This window comes from Acanthaster planci, linkage group LG01 (genome assembly GCF_054643075.1).
Source record: "Acanthaster planci isolate LZ-2023a linkage group LG01, COTS_SCS, whole genome shotgun sequence".
Taxonomy (NCBI): Eukaryota; Metazoa; Echinodermata; class Asteroidea; order Valvatida; family Acanthasteridae; genus Acanthaster; species Acanthaster planci.
In genome coordinates this window covers 15,719,365-15,731,402 of record NC_141777.1, presented here as the reverse complement: position 1 = coordinate 15,731,402, position 12,038 = coordinate 15,719,365, and the positions used below count along the sequence as shown (strand labels likewise).

The following is a 12,038-nucleotide window of genomic DNA, read 5'->3' as shown; positions in this document are numbered from 1 at the left end:
TGTGCTTGGTTCAATCCTCAAACAGTTTTGTAGTTGAGGTAAATATAATCTGAAATTTCATTTCAACTTTCAAAGATCCATTTTTACCACAATGTGTGATGCAGATCATTTTACTTAACATACAAAAGGAAAACACATAACACTGATTTACCCGTATCTCCTTCTGAGGACTGTGCACTGACCGAGCTGAACGGAAAGACTGTCTGAAATGAGGGTCAGGTACCAGTGATATCAGAAGGAATGCAGCAGCTGTAAGGGAAGATACACGTGATACTAAATGACTGGCAAGGAAAGGATTTATAATGCTGTAAACATACATGAATGATGGTAGCAATGTACCATTTCCATGTGATATGGCAATTATTAACGTGAGTCCAAACTTTTAAGTCACAGGCTATGAGGAATAGATAGTTCCTGAACCATGAAATCCACAAATAAGAGACTCCAAAATTTCTGAGTGAACATGTCCCGAGCTGTTTATAGAGAGAGTTGCGACATTAGTTTCTCAACTGTTAGAACCAAAATGGTGGATTATGTGTTATATTTTAGTTCCAAAGTTTGAAGTTGGTGCTACTCTCTCTATATACAGCTCTGAAACATGTCCGGTCAGTGAACAGAACTTATGCAACAAGCTCTATGTACACATTTCAATAGTCATACATATATTTACCATTCCTGACTCTGACATTGTTGTGAGCTAGCAGGAAATGTTCCACCCAGGTCTTGATTCCCTGTAAAACCCAATGATGGGCCATTTTGTTTCTTGGAGTTTGGGCAGCTAGCCAGTCAAGAACCTGAACTGGGTTGAACTCTGACACCTGCCACACAGAAACAGTTAAGATAAAGAATGCACACAGTTTAGACTAAATTTTACATGGCTTTCCAAAACACTAAAACTTTTTAAAATTAAGATCTAAACAATTTATCAAATTGCTTAAGCACGGCTTCTCCTCAGCTTGATATTAGACTCTTAAAAATCTAAAATAAATTGGAAAATAAAATGTGGTAAATTAATCTTCTCAGACCAACGAATCCTAAACAAACAAAAATCCCCCGCAAGCAATAAAATGTATAACTTCTCTTTCTCTTTCCATGTAGACCACCTACCTCCCATATTCTCTGAAGTATGATGGGCGTGAATGGAGGAACACCTGGTAGTCCTCCCCCCGTCTCAACCAGCATAGACAAAATCTTGAAGAATGGCTGACCAGCCTAGAACAAGCACAAGGTTTGGTTATTCGTTGCTTCTGCAATATAGACCACAGTTTATTGCATGTTGTCTGTTTCCCTAAGTTAGACCATTTCGGTGTAGTATTGGACATATGGCAGGTTAGCCAAATATTTTTATGCTCAATTTGATATTGTACAAGGTGTGATTCACAAACAAAAAACTACTAAACAAAAAAGTTTCAAATGAGGGAAACCAAGATTCTGTGGTATCATGCCACTGACATGACAAATTAATTGACTTATGTGAGTTCCATAAATAAACATTTTCACTAGTGCATACTTGATTCAAAGCTAATTTTGTTCTCTGTTGGAGATGATGCTGAGATCATGCTTGACTAATCAGACAAATCCTGATTCTATTTCTCTTGTAGAGGCATCTTGTTATTCAATTCTTTTCCTTGTCTCCAATAAGTGAACAGAGGGAGTTTGAGAGGCTAAATCTACCACAGTAGAGTAAAGCATTCAGTATTTGCATGGCAGCCTTATTCTGAAAAATACTACACACAGAGTTACCAAAATACTGCACAATATGAGACAGGGGTTTCATGACTACAGACATACACACGTGTGCACAAACTTGTGAACATGCTCTTGTGTACTACAGAGGGCAGATATACAAAGGGAACAAAACTTTTTGCCAGTCCTCAGAGGTCAGTCTGTAGTTTAAAGGGAAGACAGCAAATAATCTCACCCTCTGAGATAGCAAAACACAACTGTATGTGCATTGTACGCATCAAATACTGGTGTGCATGGAAACACTTTTGTCAAGAAGCCTGGACATGTGCAACTATATTTATATCAATTTATTTCATGTTGAAATCCAGGCACATGTACATGTATGTTTCCACCAGTTTTAGGATTTCACTATTACCACATGTACATGTCAAATAATGCGTGGAATCTATGAATGGCGAGGTGTGACACCAACACTAATTATTTTATCTTTTGGTTGAGTTAAACTAAACTGCACATTTTTTCACAGTATATCAGTTTAGGAAAAACGGATATGTTTCTACATTAACCACATCAAACTTCAGCACAGTCCAAACATTCAACAAATTTCATGATATGTCTATCAGCTGGAAGTATCATTTTAAATGCATTGGTTTCGTTTCGATAAGAGATAAGACCAACACCTTAACTACAAAACAAAGCTCACAAAAGTTAGTAATCAAGCAAGCCAAGTCAAACTTTTCTGTAAAAAATGATGAGGCTATCCATGATTACTGAATAACTGATTTTTTAAGCACACACATAGGTATTATGAGAAACGTCATCCAGTTTGAAGATTTCCGACATACCTCTTGATTTAGTTTAGCAATGGCATTGAAGATCATGGCTACAATCTGCTCTGCCAGTCTGGGCTGGAATCGTGTCAGGCTGATAATCAGATTCCGTGTCTGCTGAAGGTTGATACAGTCACGAATTTGTTGGAATAAGAACGGGAATCCCTACAACAAAAGGAGTGAGCAATGAAATCATTACAACTTTCAAGACACATGCAGGCTTGGTTGTTACAGTTTGTCTCAAAACCCCACTCATGCCATACTGATGTGGGCTTCCAGTTTCTTTCTGACAGCATATTACTTCTTTTCCTCAGAAGTAGGGGGAATGATATAAAGGCTAACTTTGTAACTTCCTTTGCAAGAATGAGTCCGACATCATACACATTTATATTAATTCATGCTATTTCTGTTCAGGATTTGAGTGAAAAACAAAAACAAAAGAATGAAACAATACAAGCCAATTAAAGCAATTTGAATGGGTCCCTTTTTTGGTTGTCTAGTTGTGCTTGTTTAAATTTAATACCAAGGATTGGCCAACGATTTAAGACAACTGAAGACAATGACAGTTCAGAGGCTTTTGTTTAATTGCAGCAGTACATTTGTCTCTGTGAACTCAACTGATCCAAGAAGACTTCCAAGTAGTATGTGGTGAGATCAAAGTGGTAGTGTTTGACTTTGAAACTACTAAAACATCACAACTTGTATATAAATTCAGCTATCATCCCACTTTTAACAAGGAAACTTACAGAGAACTGTACCAAACTGAATATCAGAATACACTGTGGTGGTAAAAGAGGTAACTTTGTACCTATGGCACCACACCCATGATACATGCACAGTTATATTATTTCTCAACAAATCATTATGCACGTACATGAAATGGTGGACTCACTAAATGACAGCATTTACACCTTGCTTTTTTTCCTTTATTATTAACTGACCTTTCCAGCAACCAGCACTGCATAGTCTGTCTGAGACAGCATGAGTTGCCGGTCAGTCCTTGATGAATCTACCAAGTAGGCAATAAGTGAGATCATTTTCTCCAAGGATGTGGGTTTGTACTTGTCCTCTGTCAAGGAGATGATGTCATCTTCTTCATCTTCATCATCATTATCATCATCTGAGACTACCTCAACCTGAAAAAATAAATCACAGCAGGTAGTTCATTCAGACGAACCAACATTTTAGGTACTGTAAAGCACAACCGATTTGGAGTAACTACATTATTAAGACTTCAAATTCAAGGCTTTTTGAAGCCATTTTTCCTTAACAGAATAAGTATCAACTTGACAGACAGGAAATTTGACAACCTAACAATTGGATAAAGAGCGCTTTCAAAGCGAGGACATCTGAGAGTTCGGTCTTACGTAATCAGCAGCCTTGGTGCCGAGGTAGAAGTTTGTCATGATTGAGATGGCTTCAACAGAGGTTAAGAACTGAGCCTGCAAAAGAAGAAAGAAAACACTGTGATTTTTTGCCATTTACAAACATAGCACAAAATGACTGATTGAATCGAACATTTTGAAATCAATACACTCTGAATTTGGATGAATCCTGAGAAATCACACCCCTAAATTTATGACAACTGAAGAATGTTTACTTGGAGTGAAAATATGATTCCTTTTAAAATCAATAATGCCTGTTTATCTGCAAATGTACTGCTATTCCCCCTCTGGCCTCTCCCAAAAAATCTTACCTCATCCTCATCAATTTTGGCAAAGTCATACAGCACTGAAAAGTACTCTGTAAGGTGCTTGCACTGTGGACGCACACCATGCTCGATCTAAATGACCCAAAGATAAAACTGTTACATTACAACATAAGGTGAGCTAATCACACAAAAAGTAAAAATGACGTAAACATTACCAGAGCAATGCGCATTTGTGCAATCACATAAAAAGCTGACTAAATTGATCAAAGACATCACTTCAGGACGTATTATTTTCAACTCTTTTTTTTATGCAGAGATGTATGTTTTTCCTCATGAAAAATTCCAAGTTCGTTGAAACCATTTGATTCGCACCAAGCATTTGCTGTAATTGAAACTTATTCTAAAGCAGAGTTGGTTTTATCCATTGGGTTGTCAATTATAGACCATTTCACACATGTGCATGCACCACTTGGAACAAGCACATTTTGAACAAAATTGAAAAGTAGGTCAGCTAAAGCAATAGCTACAGAACTACACAAAATTTGTTCAGGATCTGAAAAATGTTTATGACTGTATCTTTAGCTGAAACTCCAAAGTAATTTGCTCAGAACCTTCCAAACTCCTCTAAAACAATACACTTTGGATTCCATATTTGCATTCTTGCATTTTATTCCAAAGAGCACCAAAACCCATCCGTCCCCAACAATCCTGTAATATCCACAAAAAACCTTGTGGTGAATTTGGGCACATGTGAGTTAGTATTTAGTCAAAACTGGGTTTGGATTATTATCAACAGCCACTGCAGGTTTCACTGAGTATTTCTTCGTTTTTCTCAAACAACATGTACTTCCACCGCATTTGTTTACATTTTAAAATTCAGCACTATCCATGGAACTTTTCAAGATTTCAATCAATTAAAGAGAACCCAATTTGACAAGCTCACAATTGACAGCAGCTTCTTGATGAACCGGGTGACGCAAGAGTAGTTCCCAATCTCCTCTGGAGGAATATCAACCTCATCCTCTCTGGTAATGAAAAAGCATCAAATAAAAATCCTTTGTGTACAACAGTTACCTAGAGGTGTAGTTATTGCACAGTAAACTATGATTGTGAAGAATGTCTACTCAGACATGTACACATCCCTTTTGAATAAAAGTACACACCATGGAGTTCAATGTTATGCACATGATGTTTACTGGCTTCACATCTTATACATGTAGTTATACTGATTTCATGTTTTGTTTACATTTATACTTTCCTACTGTATCTCAATGGATCTTGTTCACACCTAGTTCCTCATACAAAAGCACATGTAAACAAGGTGCGATGTCTTCTGTATACTGATCTAATGTATGACTATACACACACGTGGATCAGGTACATGTACTATACATGTCATTTCAGGCTTTTTGGACCAGTTTTCCCCTAACTACATTTCTGAGAACATAACCACCCTCTATTAAAGAGCAATATCCCTACTATGGCTATCAGGTTTATTGTACAAAAAAAGAAGTATCTATACAAGACAGTATACAAAGTCTAAGACAGCAAATACCCAATGCTTTCATGATTCAAACGTGAAATTAACATCGTCCTATTTGTTTAGCATACCTGCTAAATGTTAAATTTAAAAGACCACCAAAGTCTCATCTTACCCATCAACAAGAGGATGAAGGTACAAAGGTGCATGCTTGTCTCTCAGCTGTCTAATCACATGAACACACAGCCTCTGGAATAACTGAATTCCACCAACAAAAGCACACCATGTCAAACTATGTTATTCTATGAGATTTATCCTGAGGGAAGTTCATGAATAAAAACAAGTACAAGACAAAGGAAATGCTTGGCACTTTAGTTAAGGATGGCTGCAATATATGTATCAACTTCAATAAATAAATAAATAAGTTTAAATATGACAGTGTGCATTTTCAAAAGTGTACCATGCTTAGATTTGTTCAATGTGGTATTTCTGAAAATTCTACTGTCGTTATACATTTCAAATTGCCCACTCACATTGCCCATCAGTAAGGCTGGAGGACTGCTTCAAGCAGAATAAGATAGTATGACTAAGAATTTGTACACTGCATATATTACCTGTCGACAGGTTTGTATAGGGCACTTGATCAATATCTGCTGTGGCCACCAGTCATCATTAGCCATGTAATCGAGGAACCACTGAAAACAATCATAATTATCTTGTGAATTATTGTGATGTTCACCTATTTAGTCATATCTGGCTAGTTATCTGCTTGACGTAACAAGCTACATGTCCCCTGAAGCACTGTTGTAACATATTGTTTGAATAATCAACCATTCTATTATGTGTCGTCAAACAAAAATAGGTGGGAACGTTAGGAAATGGGCTTAGATATTTTTGAAGCACGGTACAAATGTAAAATATATGTCCCACCGAGAATCACTTCCATTGAATGTTCAAGTTGAAGTTTTCCCTCTCAAAAAAAGCAGACACTTGGGGGTTACACGTCTGGTTAACTAGCCCAGCCGTTTGTTAATCCTTGGCTAATCCAATTGAACAATTACTTAAGTGAGAAAATGCAGTGGCCACTAACCGCCCATAACAGAATAAATCAAGAAAACCTAGCCTTTTGAATGGTGTGGGTAGTGTAAACTACATTCTTCAAATGAAACTTGATTGAAACAACAAGCAAATGACACCTTCAACTGAGTAACAAACACAGCTCGAAAACAATTTTTTTTTCCCTGCTTAATTTATACAATCAAAGAAGCACTGTCATGACAGCTTGGAATAACAAGTTCAGTGTTTACATACATGTACTGCACTGTGCTTCTTTTCCCTTAAGTTTTCCCCATAATCCTTTTTTAATACCAGTCATCTGGACCAGTGTAGTCATATCTTCACTAGTCTAGTCCAACTAGCAGTTGCACACTGAAAGTTTGAATATTAAGTTAAAAATGTGTTTTGCTGAGATGGCAAGTTTGCCTAAATTTCGCTGCTCAACTGAGGAAGATATTTTAAGTACTGTGCTGCATCCACACCCACCATACTGTCAGACAGTCATAATGAAAGGATGCTTGGTTGAATTGCTACTAAGACAAGGATTTTGACTTTGAAATGAAAACATGAGAATGAAATATTAAAAGAGAAATTTGTTAAGTGAATTAACGCTAAGAAATATTCATCAAATGTTTTGATAGTGTGGATTGTTCCAAACGACAATGAGCTGGTGAATGCAGCCATAATATCTCGCTCCGTAGGTCAGGGTTCCTTGCAACAGACTGGCTCCAGGTACTTACATTGTTGCTTATGCAATTGAATTGGAGAAAACAGCAAATCTAAAAGACCTGTGCCTTATGTCACATTTGTTTTCACCACATCACAGCGTGCACCGAATAATGCTTGTAAAATAAATTAAACCTAAAACTAAATTGGGGAGAAAATAGCCATTTTTCTTTATATTTCATGTAACCTTTTTATTTCAGCAAATGTTCAGTAAAATATGGAGCTAATGTTGCCCACAGTTGTGGAACATATATATACAAAAGATTGGAAATAGTCTTACGCTGGTCTCCCAGACCTCTTCAACAAGGACTTGTAGGCCTACTTTTGACTGGCATTTGGCAAATGCATCAATGTTATGTTCCAACCCAGCGCACTGGCAAAATATTCTGTGATCCCGAAAATCCTACTCTACAATTTCCGATGACACAAACATTCATGGATTTTAGGTTTACATGGTGATGACAGCCAGCTGGAATTTTGCAGATAACTTAAACTGCTGCAATGTAAATTGTAAATGACTACATGTGATAATCAAATATTACAAAGCTATTCATGGAACTAGAACTGACCTCGCAAGCAGCTTGGCAGGTGTGGAACTGTTTGGTCATAAGTTCCATCCACTGTAGCATGGTTGGTTTCTCCCTAGCATGGAGCAATGTCTCAAGGACAAAGGTAGTTGTCAACTGTGGCAAAGATAAATATAAAGAGCTTTCCAATAATTTGAAGAGAGTCTGTAAATCAGAAGAGAATACATAAACCTTTGGACCTTATGAATAAAACTTTCTACTTAAGCAAATGTAAAAATAGCGGATTGGTTTCATGCTACTCCCTATCAGGCATCCCTTTCTATGGTTCTGACACGGAAGTGACAATAAAATGTATGACATTGATGGAGTTGCAGCAGAAACAATTATCATTCACGTCAGACTTTAATGAACTTCCACTAAATCAGAACACTGATCAGTTATCAGGGATGCACAGCACCCTTCACTTTGCCTCTAAATGCTTGGAGTCCCTCTTGTGTTAAATCATCACATCCCATATCACAGCAGTCAATAACTTTTAAGTATCCTCTTCAAAGCCATCCCATATCATACAAAAATTTATTCTTGGGTAACCTCAAAATATGGTGGTCTGATATGAGCATGGAATCAAAAAGGGTTGTCTATAACTCAAAACAAACGTCTATCCTCATTGCACTAGGCGTTACATTCTGACAAAAAAAATCCTTTTGTCAAAGTAACACGTTAATCAAGATGTTTATTTTAAAAGTAAGATTACAAAGTCCAGGTGGTGTGTACTTTTGCTTACAAACATCATCTGTGTTTCCTACAAGCCTCACTTATTTGTAACTATACACAGTTGCTGCAGTTCTATCTCGCTTTTTGAAGTGATCGGTACAAATGGTACCGACTGGCAGATCTTACTTTTACCTGGAAGAACCAATCGGGGTTGAAATTAACTTCTATTTCTTGGTGGCCTGCAGGGCCAGTGGGAAGTGCACCGCACTGGCCCTCGTGAAAATTTGGTGGCTCAGGTTGAGTACATGTACATGTAATGAAATCAATCAGACCCACCACACATATCCATTTACATCATTGGAATTTCTCTACCAAAACAGCCGATTGGCCAGCCTGGCTGGATTTAAATGAACTTTTTGAGGCCAACAAACTAGTTCTGCTTCTGGTTACATGACCGATCCTAAATTTTCGGCGCAACCGTCAAATTTATACAGGTAAGTTAGAAAAACACATTTAAAAATTACAAAACATCTTTCAATAATTTTTTCACATCTAAAAGCTTGTATGTTTTGTTTGCCTGCTCACATTTGCAACATTTGGAAAGAAAGTTCTGTTATTTTCACAAGGTCCCTTCGTATTTCAGTATCATGGTGGTGAAAACATGCATGCAATGTTACTCAATGCATAGAAGCAAGGCTTCACTGGTTCCCCCTGCGCAGCACCACTGCCTAATAAGGTGTGATGGCACTTCATGAAAAAGAATCTTCTACCAGGAAGTACATTATGTTGCCCCAGGAAGGCCTACATTGTGAGCCTACAACTGAGGGACCGCAGCCATGTTGGCATGTTACTTAAGGACACTGGTCTCAACAAAAGTCGAATCTAATCTGGAACAGTTAAAATGGCACATCAATATTAACTGTCCCAGGAACTACACAAGCTGGTTATGATATGAGATGATAAACTCATTGCAATACACATTTTATTAGTGCTCATTTTCTAGAATCTTACCTTTGATGCCATAAGTTGTACTTGTGAAGGATCAGGTAGTGTTGAGGGAAGATAGCTACATACTTGCCACATGAAGTTCATGTAGGAGTGATCAAAAATAGACCGGTCTCTCAGGTAATTTTTGTTATCTTGCCATATCCACTGAAGGGGAATTCAAAATACAAAATGTTAAATAGAGACCATTCTCACTTCTCTCGTTTACCCCACCACCCAAAAAAAAACCAAATTTACTCTTACCATTGCTGTGATCATTTTTCCAAATTAACAAGGACAGCCAAGTCCTCTTCAAAATAGTTTAATATGATACGGAACAGTCATGCTGTCTGAAAAATAGTTTTGGAGTGGTGCACCCTACCGACACAGTGGTCAATAAGTATCTTTTATTTCTAAACTCATAAATATCTAAGAGAGTTTTCCTACCCTGAGTTATCCTAGAACCTGTTAAGTGGACGGTTTCGGGATAAAATGTGCTTGAGGATTGTTTAAAAGCTGTCTCTTCTTGTTGAAAATCTTTATAAGTTCACATTTCTTCCTGGCAACTGTACCTCTGCTAGTTCTTTAGGCAGCACTATGGCGGGCTGGCTTGGAGGCTCTTGTTGACAAGTCTCTGGTGTACATCTCTCATAAAACAGCATGTAAGCACTGTGTGTCTGAAATGCGATGGACATGTCAAAAGACAAGGGGTCTTTTGTAGTCGACGGAACAGTCATTCTGTTAACTTGTGATACCACTGAAAACTACCCGATTAGTATAATGGTATGATTGAGAGAATGATAACTAGTTAAACCACTGACTGCTTTCACCTAAATCTGATTCTCAAATAACTTTCAAATTGGTGCTGAAACATGTTGCACACATAGACCTACATATACACCTTAGAATGAAGACCAAGGTCTTTTGAGCAGGCTGTGTCTGTATGCTCCTAATGGTTGTAAATTATGGACACTGTGTTGCTGGCACATCAAGATGCTTGCCAGGTTTCAAATTAAATGTCTCCAGAGGATGCCAAACCTCACATGGAAAGACAAAGTTCCACATACAGAGATTCTTCTTCAATGTGAGACACAAAGGATTGAAGTGCAGATTACATAAAAGCAATTCCACTGGATTGGTAGAGTTCTGTGGATGCCAAGTGACCTAACGCTGTTTATCACTTTGAACTCTGGAATGAGCGATTTCGTTCCCAAATTTTGTACAGCAAATTTGCTACGCAGTTTTATTTTGTATAGCCAAAAATTGATTTTGTGATGCAGACAATTAATTTTGTAAAGCAAATACAAAATAGATGCTTAAGAAGTAAAAATTTGGCACTGGGTCATTTTGATGGGTCTGGGTCGGGCAAGAACGATCAACGCTTGTTTTAATAATACATACATCTGCAGCATTGCTACGTTTATCACTAGCCATGTACATGAGATCGGCCCAGGTCGGTAAGTCTACATGTATGCCTGTCCACAGCAGGCTTCCAGAGCTACGGCTACACCTATTACACCTGACATCAGCACGATATCAAATTTTGCAATTTTTTTTCCCCAATATTTTGGAAAAAAAAATTCAAACGGGCGTAAATGAAAAGGACTCACATTTCATATCACTGAAACATTATTCTACTTTTGCCACTTATGTAGGTTTATCGAGCCTCGCTGTTAACAAAGAAGCATCTTTTACCTTTTCAAATGAGAAATCCATGTACTTGTCCGTTACAGAATCATAGGTCTTCGTCTGAGAAACAAATTAAACAGATAACAATTACCTGATATGCAAAGAAAATAGAGTGAACACGTCCAACCATTGATGTACTTCATGACCAACAACTCACCGTCATTTCACCGCCAAAACATTCCCCAGCCAACTGAGTAGAGTCAAATGGTTTGACTTCTGCATCATTGAACATATACCACTGATCGTCACAACTCTGCATTCGGTCTTTGATGAAGCTGTAGTAATGCCCACCATCTGCTGTGCCCGTGTGAACCGTCACACCAATGAGATCATACATGTAGGATGCATCTTCAGTCAGGTTGTCTATTAGTGAGTAGTCAAGGCAGTGTCAGCATGCATTAAACTCTTCTGTTTACTTTGTCTGCACAAAAAATTCTTGATCTACACAGCTGGATTACTGATAACATATCTGTTCCATTTGCATGACTGGTTTACATGCATGGAAAAAGTGAGAAAGATGTCATGGCGATCAGTTGATACTGCACAGTGTCAAATTTCACACTGGTATCTAGCCAACCTGAACATAGAGGGAAAAGATGCAGTTTTAAAAGGGTTAATGGCAGGCTTTGGTTTTTCCAAGCCAACTGTGTGCTTACAGTTAATTAAACAGGACTTCATAATCAAGTTATTTTCCC

At 37.7% G+C, this 12,038-nt stretch overlaps 1 protein-coding gene across 2 annotated transcripts in view; it reads right to left on the bottom strand.

The window, feature by feature from the left end:
* Positions 1-12,038, bottom strand: part of usp34 (ubiquitin specific peptidase 34) — a 118,027-nt gene that overhangs the window by 41,023 nt on the left and 64,966 nt on the right. For both annotated transcript variants that reach the window (XM_087134124.1, XM_087134185.1), the window contains exons 45-59: positions 11,501-11,706; positions 11,350-11,403; positions 10,227-10,331; positions 9,682-9,822; positions 7,999-8,112; positions 6,262-6,342; positions 5,823-5,905; positions 5,111-5,192; positions 4,213-4,299; positions 3,884-3,958; positions 3,458-3,652; positions 2,532-2,681; positions 1,108-1,212; positions 671-818; positions 152-249 (exon numbers count right to left, since the gene is read on the bottom strand). In XM_087134124.1, the coding sequence (XP_086990250.1) occupies positions 152-249; positions 671-818; positions 1,108-1,212; positions 2,532-2,681; positions 3,458-3,652; positions 3,884-3,958; positions 4,213-4,299; positions 5,111-5,192; positions 5,823-5,905; positions 6,262-6,342; positions 7,999-8,112; positions 9,682-9,822; positions 10,227-10,331; positions 11,350-11,403; positions 11,501-11,706 (1,724 nt within the window). The remainder of the gene's footprint in view (positions 1-151; positions 250-670; positions 819-1,107; positions 1,213-2,531; positions 2,682-3,457; positions 3,653-3,883; positions 3,959-4,212; positions 4,300-5,110; positions 5,193-5,822; positions 5,906-6,261; positions 6,343-7,998; positions 8,113-9,681; positions 9,823-10,226; positions 10,332-11,349; positions 11,404-11,500; positions 11,707-12,038) is intronic.